Source organism: Leptodactylus fuscus, chromosome 1 (assembly GCF_031893055.1).
Source record: "Leptodactylus fuscus isolate aLepFus1 chromosome 1, aLepFus1.hap2, whole genome shotgun sequence".
Taxonomy (NCBI): domain Eukaryota; kingdom Metazoa; phylum Chordata; class Amphibia; order Anura; family Leptodactylidae; genus Leptodactylus; species Leptodactylus fuscus.
Window position 1 is genome coordinate 241,192,643 of NC_134265.1, and position 15,814 is coordinate 241,208,456.

The 15,814-nt window shown below is 38.3% G+C and overlaps 1 protein-coding gene across 4 annotated transcripts in view; it reads right to left on the reverse strand.

The window, feature by feature from the left end:
- Positions 1 to 366: 366 nt before the first annotated feature.
- The window catches only part of USO1 (USO1 vesicle transport factor), a 49,971-nt gene continuing 34,523 nt past the window's right edge, over positions 367 to 15,814 (reverse strand). For 2 of the 4 annotated variants that reach the window (XM_075284828.1, XM_075284840.1), the window contains 13 exons: positions 15,293 to 15,498; positions 14,671 to 14,691; positions 9,957 to 10,067; positions 9,563 to 9,681; positions 9,028 to 9,209; positions 7,768 to 7,889; positions 6,687 to 6,825; positions 5,568 to 5,731; positions 4,270 to 4,341; positions 3,859 to 3,957; positions 3,372 to 3,473; positions 1,792 to 2,007; positions 367 to 1,297 (listed from right to left, as the gene is read on the reverse strand). In XM_075284828.1, the coding sequence (XP_075140929.1) occupies positions 1,211 to 1,297; positions 1,792 to 2,007; positions 3,372 to 3,473; positions 3,859 to 3,957; positions 4,270 to 4,341; positions 5,568 to 5,731; positions 6,687 to 6,825; positions 7,768 to 7,889; positions 9,028 to 9,209; positions 9,563 to 9,681; positions 9,957 to 10,067; positions 14,671 to 14,691; positions 15,293 to 15,498 (1,640 nt within the window). In that variant the 3' untranslated portion in view covers positions 367 to 1,210. The remainder of the gene's footprint in view (positions 1,298 to 1,791; positions 2,008 to 3,371; positions 3,474 to 3,858; positions 3,958 to 4,269; positions 4,342 to 5,567; positions 5,732 to 6,686; positions 6,826 to 7,767; positions 7,890 to 9,027; positions 9,210 to 9,562; positions 9,682 to 9,956; positions 10,068 to 14,670; positions 14,692 to 15,292; positions 15,499 to 15,814) is intronic. The other 2 variants (XM_075284847.1, XM_075284835.1) reach the window with 1 other exon arrangement.

The following is a 15,814-nucleotide window of genomic DNA, read 5'->3' on the forward strand; positions in this document are numbered from 1 at the left end:
CTTAGAAAATTGCATACAGTTATACACTGAAATCAATAATAAGTAGTGGTAGCAGCAGTATGAAGCAATGTTCCTCTAGTGGTGGCTACAAGGTAGCCACCATGTTTCCTTTCCAACCGGCTATGCAAAACTTTGAAGTTCTAAATTACAAAGAGTAGCTCTAAAATTTGACTCTCAAAGGGTAAACTCCCCTTTTGCTTGGCATTTCACTAAATGCCATACTTAAATTTTGCAAACTATCACATATTTTAATGGTGCTGCACTGATTTAGTACTACATGATATCTGTTTTGGATTGTGGTACATAATGGTGAATCGGATATAAAACATGGTGACGTATTCACCAAACAAAGAAAGAATGCAACCATTGGTAAGTAAATGCATTATTTTATTTGTAAAACATGAAATTAATGTAATTCATATTTTCACTCTTTTAAAACGTCATTCTGTGGCTAAACCTCTATGGCCTGACTTGAGCCAATAAATTATATAACTTTATCGGAACAGTGAACTAGTGACAATGGCAACAAGTATGAAAATATTTATCAGGGTGTCAAGTGTTTTAAGCAACCCTCCTTCCATGTTAAAAGACATTTGGTGCAAATAAAAGAAATAAGGATTTTACCAGGACTACAAATACTGATGCCTCCACAGGTTATGCTAAATAGGATAGGATCACTGAGGAACGCAGCTGTCTCAGGTGTGAAGGCACTAGACTTACATTTTAGGTCTACTACACTTGTATCAAAACACTCTAGAATTACAATGGGAGTAGGGAACAGTCCATCCCCCATTCCTTACTATGTCTATCTCTATATTAAGAGAAATCTTTTCAGTGTTTGCTGTGAAGAGGCCATAGCAGCAAGTTTCAGCGGAGACTACTAGATGCACAAGGGCTGAGGATCAGTTGACATTGCATAGCAATGTTTTGCACTTGGCAAGGGAAAGAGGGAGCACCAGAGAATAAGGTGCAATAACACTGGCAAAGAAATAAAAGACCAAATTTCCAAGCCATATTACTAACAAAAGAAAGACTTGGAAATGTGTGTACTATACTGAAGATGCATGGCAACAACTCTAAATGACTCCCTTTGGTTTTCACCTTCACATTGCCTTCATATTGTCCAATAGGTTCAATTAGGGGAATTACTAGAGAGTTTTATTACGGTAAAAAAACAAAATCAGGAAATCTGTTTGCACAATAAATGTCTCTACATATCGTCATCTCTGCTGTCTTCATCGTCCAAGTCATCTTCATCACCTGCATCTCCAGACTCCAAATCATCTTCATCCTCGACCTATAAAGAAGAAAGATGTTGTATTAGTCATAGAAAAAATATACCTTTGTACAGTATTAGCCAGTGGAAATGAAATGTAAAGATTGAGAGTTCTTAGTAGTTGATACCTTTTTTAATGGTTAACAAAAAATGATGACAAACTGCAAGCTTTCGGGACTGCTAGGTCCCTTCATCAGGCTGGTATAACACCATTTCTGAAGGCAAGCACATTTATACAGGAAGAGAGTGTTTGGACTCTCAATCTTTACATTAGGTATTAGAGTCATTCATTTTTTGCAATTACTTTATAAAGTTATATCTTTATTTATTGAATAACAGACATTTTGGTCACAAAAACTAAATAAAAAAGAAAAACTTGTTTCTCTGTAACCTCTCCACTCAGGAGTGCGAAGCCATCACTGTGCTAACTGACAGAAGTACCCACTATTCTAACCACCTTTACTTTAGCGCCAGTGTCTCACGTCTTACTTCATTTTAACCTTAAAATGCCTAACCTGTTCTCCAAGTTCTTTCAGTTTACTCTTCAGGCTGAGGATTTTTTGGTCTTGATCAGCCAAAAGTATCAAAAGATCATCTTGTTCCTTCTTGGATTCGGTAACTTCTTGCACTAGTTTAAGTTTCTCGTCTTGTAAAATGGCTGCAGTGCTGTGGGCTGAATCAAGCTCCCGCTTTAAAGAAGTCTTCTCCTCTGATAGTCCTTTAACTTCATCCTGAAGAATAAAAAAAAGTGCTGATTGTAAGTTTTACCAAGTTGTTTTAGGGGAACTCTAATATACATGCGTCATATAAAGCACAATATACAATAGTTATCTAACTCTCTATGCCATGGCAAGTATTGCAAGTCCACAATCTGGTATCCAATCATATGATACAATATTTCTGGCTGATTAGTCAGGGACAACCATTTAACTTAGAAAATAAAGAAATCCATACTGCTCCCACCTCTTACATGCTGTAGTCCATATCCTATTTATATTCCAAGTGTGATGAGGTACACAATAGGTAACACCATATTGTAGATCCTGACATTACTATTACAGTCAGCAATGGCTTTCCACCATCACGATCCAGATTGCCACAATAACGAGAAACAGAAGGAGACTACAGCTTGATATATTTCCTTAAGGTCTATTGGCACAATTGTTAGAGATAACCCTTTAAATTCACACTACCAATTATAGATAATCCATAGGGTTCAGTACTGTTTTAGATATTTTTTCCACAAGGTTCACATCATAACAGAAGCTAGTGGTATGCCAGGTCTGCTGCATGATTGGTACCGGGGGTACTCGATGCTCCACACTGAATAATTATGGGATCCATAAAGTCCCACCAAGGCGTCGCTCATTTTACTGGAAGAAATAGCATCGATGATGTGAATGCTTTTAGAATAATTTGACCCAAGTTATATTTCAGGGGTACTTTGGAAAATAAAAGCAGCAACAAAATTAGATGCAATTAGTCAAAGAAAACATTTGCTGAGAAGTAATAGATTCATATGATATGAGAAAATAAAGCAATATAATCATAATTATCCTCTGTATCTATAAACGGAAGAGAATATAGTGATCACACACATTTTTCAATCCCCGCTTAGGCTAGGGCTACACATCAACTTTGGTTGCTTCTCCCAACAGGCGATTGTTGAGTCACGTTGAGATTCACTAGCTCACGTTAGTGAATGAAGTCACATCGCAATGCCGAGGGTGCCACGTCTGAGACTTCCTGTTCTAAAAAGATTGGACATTGCAATGGGCCAATCCATTCAGAGTTAAAGGAAATCCCGCAATCTTTGGTTGAAGGAAAATAGTCACAGTCAAAGACACAGTGTACTTTTAGCATTATATGTTGCAGGTTTGCTGTAGACGTTTCTTTGTCTGTTCCATACATGTACAAGCTGCAAAAGCAACCTCAACCACATGTATGGGAACTTATTTTTAATGGTTGAATATTCTGCCATAAACCTGCCATATGTGAACATACCCTTACTATGCTGTCTTTCAGTTCAGCCTTGTTCTTAATATGCAGGTGTAGCATGCACTTAACTACAAGCAAATTGCTGTTACTGACAAACCTTTAAAGATTTAAGCTCCTGTAGCAAACTTGCTATTTTCTCCTCATAGTCATTATTTTTGGAAGCAGCGGTAGCACTTTCACCAGATGCTGTAACTGTAGTCTGTGGTAAAAATGAAGGAATAATATTATCTACTTGTATTTATTAACATAATAACTTTATTATTCAATAAAAAAAAAAATCAGACAAAAAAAGTGTAAACTTGTGATCCCAGTCTATAAGTTAAAGTTGACTAGTGAGCTGCAGTCTACTGTAACAGTCTGTGTGGGCTGGAATTTTTATTTATGTGAATAGTGACAAAAATAAAACCACCACCTTCTAAATAACATATACCAAAAATAAAATCTGATGGATGTGATGGATGTAAAATGCACCTGTTCTTGTAATTGGTCGGACCCCAACTGATTGGACAGTTACACCTTATTTTGTATAAAGGGGGTAACGTCATACCAGAATACCTCTTTAACCTAACAAAAGTGCAACTTACATTGGCTTCTATTTTTTGGAGTAATTCCATTCTTTCTGCTTGTAGTCTGTTGATTTCTGTAGACTGAACATGGAGCTGGGATCTTAGTGTTTCCATTTCCTGTAAAATTAGTAGACTAAATAATCTGTACATAATAAAGATTATCATCAAGTTTACATGATTTCAGATGTTTCCTGAGGTTTGTGATTTGACGCCACATTATAACTTATACATGTGAAATAATTCACAATGTTATTACTACTAACAGTAGTTATAGTAGTTATTAATAACTACTGTTATTTTTAGAGCAGTCATCTGCTGTTATCTGGTCTTATCAGTGTTAAGAACATTTATTAGTTTTTGTATATGTTATTTATATGTGCACAAGTTTAAGCACATGTAAATTAAATGCCAGTAACAAATGAACAGTACCTTTTGGAGCTCTGTGACTTGCTCTGACACTCCAGTGGTTTGATCTGTCTGACCTCCAACTTGACTGCACTTCTGTAGACAAATATAAAAAAAAAGCAACTTAAAGATGATGAGGAAGATTTACTAATACTGTCTAAAAGGTAAGAAAGTGCAAGTGTACAGTTAACAGTAAAAGTCTTAAAGTGAGCCAGATGTATTGAAATATCTACTGCTGAATGAAAATCGGGCATATATTTTAAAGGGATTCTCCCATGTCAGTCTTTCAGCCAGGCTGCATGCACTGTCTGCTTCTCCCCTCCTGTATTTCTTCTTCCCCTCCTGAACGGACACAGAACACGTAAGCAGAGCAGATAATATGCACATTCTTGTACAGAAGGACTCAGTGTTATCTGTGTGTTTACAGAGAGAGATAACAGACTCGGCTTTATCAGCAAACTGCAATTAGCTGAAAGGAGGCACTGAGTACAAGTGGCTTCACTTGTCCTATCTCCCAGGTCCGTGGTTATAGCAACGCTGTGTAAATGATGGGAGGAATAAGGTCACATTGCAGGCAAAGAAAGCAGAATTTCTAAAGCAATATGTTTAGGAAAAGTCTTCAATTTACATAAGCTACCAGTATAGATAGGATCTTTGAGATGGGCCATCCCCTTTAAGTTGGCTAAGTTTCCAATAAAAAATAAAAATTGCACAAAATATTTTGGGCATGCAATACATCTTTAAAAAAACAAACAAACAAACAAACAAACAAAAAAACTTTAGCAGTATATCACATTCAAGATTAAAGGGGTTTTCCAGCAAATGATTTTTATGCCTTAGCCTTAGGACAGGCCATCAATATCAGATGAGCAGGGGCCTGACACAGTGGACAAAGGGAAATTTGGCTCTGTTCTGTGTGTATTCGAATAACTGTGTATTCGAATATCAGCTTGTGTTCACTTGTATAGAAGATGAGCTGTAGTGACTCAGCTCAAAACATCTGATATTCGGGGGTCCATGGTGTTGGACTTCCAACAATCTAATATTGATGTGACTTATCTTAATGATAGGGAATCACTATTTGCCAGAAAAACCCCTTCAAATTAGAAAAACAACAACAACAACACATCTTTGTCTCCATTGCAAACCCAGTATCTCCATTGCATTCCCAGTTTCCTATGTAACCAAATAATCAAAAGATTTGCTGAAGATGAAAGGTCGATTTCCAATGTAAATTCTATAAAGCCACTGATAGTTTCTTCTGCAACTCTATGTTTTATAAACTCTCCCCAGCGGAATCCGTAAATTAAGAAAAATCTTACCAAGTTCTCTATAAGAGCATTCTTTTCAGAAACCTCTCCTTGTAGTAGTTCATGCTGTTTCTTAAGTTCTTCTATTTCCTCTTTTAACCGACTGACCTCTTCAGACTGGAAGCCATTCATCTGTGCATTGTTGTTAAGCGTGTTGTGATGCTGGCTATCTTTTCCTAGTTATAGAAATAAGAAAAAAAACTGGTGATTGGGCCTCGGCCTTTAACAAAAAGAAGAGAATAAATGTACGGTGGATTATTATAAATCATTTACTGAGAAAGGTCACATTTACCTCATGTTAGATGAAGCCATGGTCTAAAATAATGGTCTAGTCCTAATCTAATAGAATAGGCATCACTAAAATGCTGTAATGGAGACACCAGACATTATCATGTGGCTGCCACCTTATATAAAGCTTTATGTGTGTTAATTTAGAAAAATAGGCAGCTATCCCTTCATAGACTGTGTGAGTGGATGTGTTACCAGTATTGCTGTTTCCACCATATACCACGTAGGCCTGTCTATGTCAAGCTTCACTATTGTTTCACCAAACATCAGGTCAATGTGGCCTCTATCAGTGATACAATTTATAATAATGTCCCTTTCAGTGGCTAGCTTTTCATTTTAGCCTAGGGACAAGTTATGAGGATCTTTCGAGAACTTGTGCATTTTGGCCAAAATATCTAACTTGATGGTTAACTTATCCTTTGCAGGATGTAACAGTGCCCTCTAATATTGGATGAAGCAAAATGGCGTGCTGGTATCAGTGGGGTGTACATATACAGATGCTGAACAGTCCACCTGATCTAAAAGTAAGAGTAACACTAATAAACTGTAACCCAGAATTGTGAATGCCACATTATCATGTGACTGGCATCTTATATGAGTTTTATCTGTGTACATTTGGAATACCAAACATCCAAATACCCCCCATAGATTGTATGTGTGTGAGTGGATGTTATATCAGTATCTTGGACTTGTGCAACCTCCACCATACACCACTTGGATCTGTCTGCATTCTGCTTCGAACTATTGCCTCACCTGTGAGAATACACAAGGCATCTTCACAAAGAGTTTCACTTACATAAAAAGGACTGATACTCTACATATTGGTATTTATGTGAACATTACCTAACTGCACCTTGAGAAGATTGTACTGATCTTTATGTTGTTGAATCTGAGCCAGCTGCTGAGAGATAGTAGTCTGGAACTGTTCATTTTTAGCTTGTAAAGAAGAGACTGTTTGTTTCAGTTCTTCCAGATTTATGTCCTAAAAAATAGAAGAAGTATAGAAGAATAAATATTTGTCTCCACCCCCTAAATGTTCTTCAACTGCAAATGACCACAAGATTAAGAACGCTCCACTAAGCTTTTTAAACTATGCATAACATAAGAAAGTGAGGAGTGAGATTGTAGGGTAAAGGCCAGGCCACCATAAAAGCTGGTGCACAATGGCCCATCTCATTTTAGTAGTAGGCCAACTAAATAAAGTGTAGCTACTACACTATTTCCCCAAAAATAAGTCATCCCCCGAAAGTAAGACATAGCAGAGGTTTTGTTGAATTGCCTAATATGAGACACCCCCCGAAAGTAAGACATCCCCCAATAATAATAATCATTCTGTGCAAAGATTGTATGAAGCTGACACCGCTCGATACGCTCTATCCACTGTTCCTGCTGCTGTAGGATGAGCTGGGAGATGCCCGCTGTACATACACTAAGCATCGTATGTGGCTGGGTGGGGTGGGGTGGGGGTGGGGGCACTCTCCCAGCTCATCCCACAGCGGCAAGAACAATGGATATAACGTACGGTACCACAGCGTTCAGCCAGCTGCAATGTTTTTCTTCATACAGTCTTTATGCAGCAAGCACATCTCAGCGTAGCTCAGTGGCGGCAGCAGCACACAAAAATAAAATAAGACATCCCCTGAAAATAAGACATAGCAAATCTTTAAGACCAAAATTTAATATAAGAGACTGTCTTATTTTCAGGGAAACATGGGTATTATTCCATGAGTATGTCTTCCTTGACTTCCATTTACATTCAACTAGAACTACCATATTAGTTTACTGTATGTATTATGATATATATTTATGAAGGCAGGCGTATTCAATGGCAGTCCTCATATCCTCGGCGCTTGTGGAATAGCTGCCTCATTTTGCTTTGCTGGCAAAAATGATTAATAATCCTCTCTCTTTTATTTTCATTCACCTGCTCTCGGATGACGGTTTTATAGTGAGATATAATGCTATCATGCTGCTCCAGAGACTTCTTCACTTCTTCTTCTTTCTTATCTTCTTCACTGGATTTGTAAATAGCTTTTATTATGATCACTGGAGCCAAAAAGAGTGTAAGAGTTAATAGTCCATCTCTCTCCATACAACACCAGCTAAATAACGCGTCTTTTCTAAGCTCAAACACATAGAAATGTATAAGTCTACTAATTTTATGCATTACAATGCAAACATTATAAGCACATTATATAAACATAATATATATTAATATTACAATACATATTACAGGTATACTAAAGATGACCTTTCACCATTTTTTTTTTTTATAGGTCACAGCATTCTGAGCAATTGTTACAGCTAAAGCAGGGTTCACACTAACGTCGTGTCCGACGCTAATGTCCGTGCAAAATCTTGCACGGACATTAGCATCGGACACTAGCTGTATCCATTACATTTTGCATTATTTTAAATGGGACACCATGCAGTGTCCTTTACTGTTCGTGTCTGTCCTTAAGTGTCCGTTCACAAAGATGTCCGATTTTTCAAGCGAACAGCTAAACCTTACATGTAGGATTGACAGTATACAGCCTATCTGGGATGTTGGGCACAAAGCTAACAGCACTGATTACTTGGGAACTATGGAGGCTAGGGAGAAAACTGCACCAGAATCAGTTGAGCAGTGCCTATTAGAAGGATGAAAAGAGCTGGTTGGTGGAGGTAGTGAAAAGTTCTCTTTAAGGGCTGGTATCTTTCTGTGAACATAGGAATTAGCTAGAAAATTTCCCTCCACCAATAGAGTGTCATTACTTGCTTAGCTAAAGCTATGTTCAGATGTGTATGGGATGCACTGTTAGGAGCCTCCATTTCATAGTCTATCACAAAGATGGGGAAAAAAAAAAACTTAAATAACAAAATGTGCGGCATGCAGAAATATCTCTAGCAAAATGACAAAAAAAAAAGCAGATGGCTCCCTTTTTATTCACTGGGTCCATTGTATCCAATGTGATGGATGCTTTACTGCCAACATTTTTGGTTTTCTGTTCCTATCACTGAACAGAAAACCAAAGAAATCAAATGGAGATGTGAACCCAAATGAAGATCTTCAGGTTATTTCAGTTATATCTTTCGTATTCTTTTAAGAAAGTATATCCTAGAGATCCATGGAGTTATGCTTTAACAAATACTGTCAACGTCACTGAAATATATAAAAAAGTAATAATACAGATAGGTGGCTTACCCTCTAATTCCTTAACCAATTTGGTGAACTCATGATCAAACATCATGTGGTCAGGACTGGAGAAACTTGGTTGAGGTTTCTGAGCAGCCTTAGAATAAAATTCATGCTTTGTAATGAAGCCCAGCTTTTCCGTAAAGATTTCCTTCCCTATTCTCTTTTCTATCAATTGCTTCAACTTTTCTCTAAAGAAACAAACAATTTATTGAGGTTACCAAAAATAGCAAATCTTAACACATTTATATTTACACATCCACAAAAATATAAAAGTCCATAACTGAAATCCCACTAAGAAATAAGACACATAGGAGATCTATAAAAACTGGGACAATACCAGCACCCTATTGTAAATCAGCCCTTAAAGGAGTTGCACCATTAATGTAAATAAGGAAACTGAATATGTATTTCACATTCTCCTGTTTTCTTAGAAGGAGGCATATCATTTAGGATGAAAATAGGCTTTCTTTCTGTTGCCCACAGAGAAAAACTAGAATGGACCGTAGCATTTGTTACAGTAAAAGGTAGATTCCACACTTACTTGGTATTGTTTTCAAGCGAGTTATCATTATAGTATATGCAGATTCCCAGGAGCAGGGCACACAACCCCTGAACAAGCTGCTCCTCTTCTCCGAGGTTCTCTGATATCTGCGCTGTCAGCTGTATGTCCATTAAGGAAGAAAATTCTCAAAACAAATATAACCAGCTTTTAAGCTTTTAGTAATACTAAAGTTGAGGTCTGGGGGCAGTGGAGGGGTACTGCCCATTCTGAATCTGGCTATGGGGCACTGTCTTCTGTCTACGTCCCTAGGTACATTAAATTTGTTTATTATTTTAATACAATGATAGCTTTGATATTCTCTTTTCATTACTAAACTTGTGTTAGAAAATGATAATAGCATTGTTATTGACAATACACACTCATAAAAGGATACGAAAGGCACATTAGATGCATTGTGTAGGAAATGTGTAACGGCAATGGGACAGTTGGTTAGCCAAGTGCACAGCAACATTAAGAGTCCAACTCTGGTCTGCACCTTGCTACCCTATAGAAGTAAGAGACAATCAAAAACACTTAGCAAATCGTGCTCACCCTCTGTCCAGTGCTTAATAACAACAGACAGACTAAATAAAGCAGGTAAATGTCTTCTTACAGCCATTTTAGTACTTTATAGCCATAATAATCAAGTATATAAAACAATATTATACTAGACAATGGAAACACATATTTACGCATTAGATGATTGTCGGTCGAATCCACCATTTTCGGCAGGACCAGTCTATCACCTAATGTGTGGTGGTTGTCTCCATTTCGAATTTCAACATGCCACAATCCTTTTGTGCTCATGAGAGATACAAGGTATCCTATTACTGCACTCTTCCTTCTAAAAACAGCTGAGTGTGCTTGTGTCTTGGGATTTGAGGAAGTAAAAACAGACCGCTTACATGTATTTAATATGCCATCAATATCTGATCGATGTAGATCTAACTAGCAGTACCCCTGTGCTGAATAAAGAAGTCTTAGCCCTCCAAAAACTACTTTCTCTTCAGTGCAAGCAGCACATTTCTCTCTGCACGTTTCGTGCTGAAACCGAACGAAAACCACACGGACCCCATTATAGTCTATGGGGTCCGTGTGTTTTCCCAGGTAACCGCTTTTCTATGTGTATAGGTTTCCATTCAGGGGGTCCCCAAACGGAATCCTGAACCCAGATGTGAAGCGGGCCTTAGTGTCACAATAGGAATAATGGTAATGAACACTATTTTATCTCGTAGATGTTGAGATACTACTCGCTCACCATTGCTGAATCACTTCATTTTTCTGTTTGCTTAATTTAAGTTTTGGAACAAAAGTTGAATAGTAGTTAAAAAAAAGACTTTGAATACGACCATCCACACCTAAAGAGAAGAATTCTGAGCACAATGCGTAGAGCAAATTAGGGTGTGTTCACATGGAGGAATTTGCTGCAGATTTGTGGGTAGATTTTGTTTCTGAATCTGGAGCAAATTCCTCCTGGAATCCGCCTCAATGGGAGGCAGGGATGGCAGTAGGACGCAGAAAAAAGAAGTGTCGTGCTCGATCTTGCCGCGGATTCTGTGGCTGATTGAGTAGCGGGATAAAGCGACAGAATGCTCATACACTGCATCAGCATCCCTGCACAGCTAGACTGTGGCAAAAATGCCGGCAGCAGAAAATTTAGAGGAATTCCTCTTCATTTTCCACCGTGTGAACAGACCCTTAAAGGGAAGCTGGCGTTTTTTTAAACAATAAACTGGCCCCAGCATGTGTGGTATCAAGTAATGACCTTTCCTATAGCGCCCTTCACTAAGCTTTCATTTGCTTTAAATTGACATATGCAAATTAACCTTAGCTAATTTAAGGGAGGGGGAGCACATGTCAGGTCCAGTTTAGGGAAAAAGCACTTGACAGGTTTCCTATAAAGTGGTCAGTCACAAGATTTCACAATACATTATTAATTACGGTAGATGTCTCAGACCTATCAAAATTGGAGTCCTTAAGGTACAGCCACATGGTGCAGATGCAAAATACGGCCAAAACCCTACCCATCTCTGAAGACCAATGGTTGCATGAGTTTGAAGGTAAAATTTCCATTTTGTCTGCAAAATCACGCACACATTGGTGGAAAGGATGTGGACATTGTATGGTCTCGGGCACATGGCTTTATTTTGAAAATCCATGTCAAAAATGGCGAGATAACTCTTTTAGAAAGTTTTCTCACTTGATGGTTAACATGAACATTTCATGCGTTAACTTGCATGCCTTCCTTTTTCTAACTGTGTACAAGACATAACATACCAATAATATGTCTTGGCTTCTAGTAGTCACTATTCTTTCTAAAATCTTATTTCTAATAATCCGTGGGCACATCCATAAGTGAAAACTGGTAATTATTATTTGCCCACTTTTTTTTTAAAAGAAAAAAAAAAAAATCGGGTAAATAGGAAGAGTGACAAGTGAGGCTTCTTTGTGCACACAACAGGAAAAAAAAAAAAAAACACTCATGATATGATCTAGTTATAATAAAAGAAGGCCATTGAACAGTAACAAGTTAGCAAACTGTTTAGGTAGGACCACAATGCAATTGCAAAACAATTATAATGAGGTTAGTGCAAGTCAGTCAGTTTAAGAATCCATTGTTATACAAATTGTTATAAAACTTTCCAGCAATAGTAGTAATTTAAACATAAAAAAGTAATATTTATACTGCAACCATTCACATACAAGCAATACGGATGAATAGTGCAAATCACAATTTAAAGAGGACCTGTCACCACTTATGACATGCCTGTAAATACTTCCATTCCCCATTAAATAATTCTGGAGCAACTAACACAACCATGGGTTACCCCGTCAGAATAACATAGGCTTTGAAGACAATCACTATTATATCATGCAGAATCTCTACTTCAAATCAAGAAAGATTATCGAGCCTGTTATGTTCCATTCACATATGCCAATCTTCCCCTAAATTACCTATGGGATTTTCACTATATTTAAAATTACCAGTGCTCCTCAGAAATCACAGACTGAAAAGGAACTGGTTAACCTTGTCTGGTGCCATAGTCTACAATATTTACACCTTTTATTAAAGAGGACCTTTCATGTCCTCGGGCACACGTGGTTTTATACACTGCTAGAAAGCTGACAGTGTGCTGAATTCAGTGCACTGTCCTCTTTCCTATTATATGCCCTGGGACTGGAGATATCGGTGCAATTACCGATAGCTCATCACTGTAAGAAGGGCGTTCCTGACAGTGTAGCTGGGAACGCCCCTCCTGACAATACTTATCCATAGCGCTATACTGTCAGAGGAGGCGTTCCTTACCGTCCATTTGTATTCATTTTAAAGACCCATACCAGTCTATGCTCGCAACTGCACTATTTTTCAGTTTTTTATGGATACATCACAAAAAAAATGTATTTTTTCTGTACCCAGCTGCTGTTGACATCCTTGATAAAAAAAAAACAACAACAGATCTTGTGCATTCTACAAAGGAAAGTATGCAAACTGATGGTTTTAAACATCCATTGGAAGCAATGGATGTCTGAAAGGATCAGTTCTTATTGGTTCTTTGGTTCCTTTGATGGGACAAATAGCCGATTAACAAAGGAGGCCACAACACAGACATGGACACACCCCAAGGTTGGGTTTACATCTGTGCTGGACTCTGTCATCGTTGCTGCCGAAAATTCCCAGGGAAAAAAAGTGTTGCAAGTTGAATTTTTTCCTCTGGCAGTGTAATTTAAAACAATGGACAAGCAGAGGATCCCATTAAAGTCTGTCGGGCACCACCGGCATCCGCTGTTTTAATGGTCCATGTGTCTGTTGATCTGGTTGTCACAAGGACTAGAACAACTGACATCTGGGTGCAGATATGAACATAGCATAACCCCTTACGATGGAATAAAAGAATAAAGGCGAGAAAAAAAATTAAGAAAGCATAAACACTTTCTTCCCACAAATTAATGATATAAGGGAACATCTTCTTGCTAACAACTACTTCTTCAGTTTTTGTGATCGAATAAATCTTTTCAATGGCATGACCTTATCAGGTGTGCCAAGAATTACTTGTGGACGACAGTGGGGCACTGCAACGCTGAGGTGGGTCAAAGACAACTGTTCACTTTCCAGAGACATTAGATAGTACTTCCTTTAAAGGGATTTCAAGGAATTGAGTAACCCCTGTGGAGGCAGGGGGGGGGGGGGGAGATGTCCGTGTGGTCTAATGCCATGGCCTTGTTGTTGGATGTCCTGAGTCATACATGACTGCTGAGTGCAATCGGTGACCTCAGTGGTCACTGGTAAGGAACCCATGATGTTTGCGAGTCCCTCTTCAGCAACTGCTGAGGCTACTGGTTGGTCTCAGTGGTCACATGAGGCACAGGACTTCTGGCAAGGTGACACTGACACGACAAGACTGAACGAACACTGGCGGCAGACAACAGAGCGCTGGGGACAGTATAATAAATGTTAAACATTCCCTGGACAACCACTTTAAACCAAGAGAACCAGGTTTCACACAAATTCACTAAGCGTCTGCATGGGGATAAACGATAGCAAGACAGAAAGGAAGGATTTAGAAATGAAACTGTGCCTCAAGTTAAAGAAAGGTGTCAAGGACATTGAAACAAGATTTGGCTTGCTACTTTAAAGATGCAACTGTGGACCTTAACATTTATCTATATGATGATCAGAAAGCATCTTTAAAGAAGAAAGTAAGAGCTCTGTCCTTCACTTCTAATTTGGGAAGATCACAGGGTAGACTGTCTGAAAGAAAAACTCTTAGACAATGACAGTAGAGCTTACTTTTCAAGAGCAAACTGGGAAATAACAGTTGTTTTGTGCTTGGTTGCTATGAGCAACAAAGACAGTGCTTTCTTTAAGACAGCTTCATAAAATATCCCTAATAAAGTCCAGAATTATGGAGTAGTCATGCGACTATCTGTAAGCACCAGTGATGAGCCCAGCACCCTATAATAGGAATACCACTGCAGAGGAGAGACCATGTAAGTAATAGTCAATACAAAAAAGGGATTAAAAGGGTTAAAAAAGAAACAAAACCCATACTGGAGAAGCAAGTAAAGAAGCCCTGCAGTGTCAGCAAGCAGTGCCAACATATACATACCCGTCTGTCGAGCTTATCCCCCTGCAAATTATACGTCATAAATTTAAATTATTTCAAAATGATTATCAACATGAATATTGCAGTCATAATATTTCTAGAGGAATACATCTCAAATTACACAATGGCACAGTCAAACCCACCCCCTAGACTTGCCATGTGTATAAAAGTTACACTATGAAAGATCAAAATATAAGGATTTAAGTAGTAACCTTGTGGTCACACCTTGCCCCATCAACAACCATCAATTAAAGGGGTTGCATATTCTTGAGAAACGGTGCCACTCTTGCCCAACATTGTAGTTCAGTATCATCCAGACCAATGCGGTAAAGCTGTATTACCAGACACAGCCCCATTCATGAGAGTGGTGCTGTTTCTGGGTAGAAAAAACAGACACTTTCCCTTCTCCTATGTCCGATTGTATATTTTTTTTGCTAGCCCTAGTACATCTTCAGTTTACTTCAATAGAGATCTATTTCAGTCTGACTATATATATGTATTCCTTTTGATCAAGTACTAGAATTAATGACTAGTGAACGTATGGTTTATCAAACAGTTTTGTAGAAATGCTGCAATACCCTAAGACTGCTTTGACTTATTTCAGATGTGACGTGTATTCTCATACCTGGGCTAAGATGTTGGTACACTGCTGAAGCAGGGATACCGGTGGATTTCCAATACTTGTAGCCAGCTGGACTCTCAGCAATTGTTCTTTCTGTGTAGCATTCTCTAATAATGCATGAGCCAGTGCGACCGCAGCACACCAGTTTGAGAGAGAATCTGTAGAAAACAGACCTCCACAGAGGAGCTGTCCGGCAGACAACGAAGTAGCTGTGAGAAAGAACAAAACATGAATGTGCAGCCATCTCTTCTCTGTAACAGTCCCTAACATTGTTACACTACACATCAGCAGAATCCCATATCCATAATCACCAGATTTTTAGGAATAGTGTTTTACAATTAAGACCGTAAAATGTAATATAACCATAGGAAACGAAGCCTCCATAGAATATAACTGATTATTGTCAAATAATTGTGAAATATGACTCAGATCTTGGCCAAATCTGAGCTTGTGTCTTTTATTCAGCTGCAGTCTCCAGGAGGAGGAATAATTTAGAGTTTTGCAAGTAACTGGGCACATTTGTTT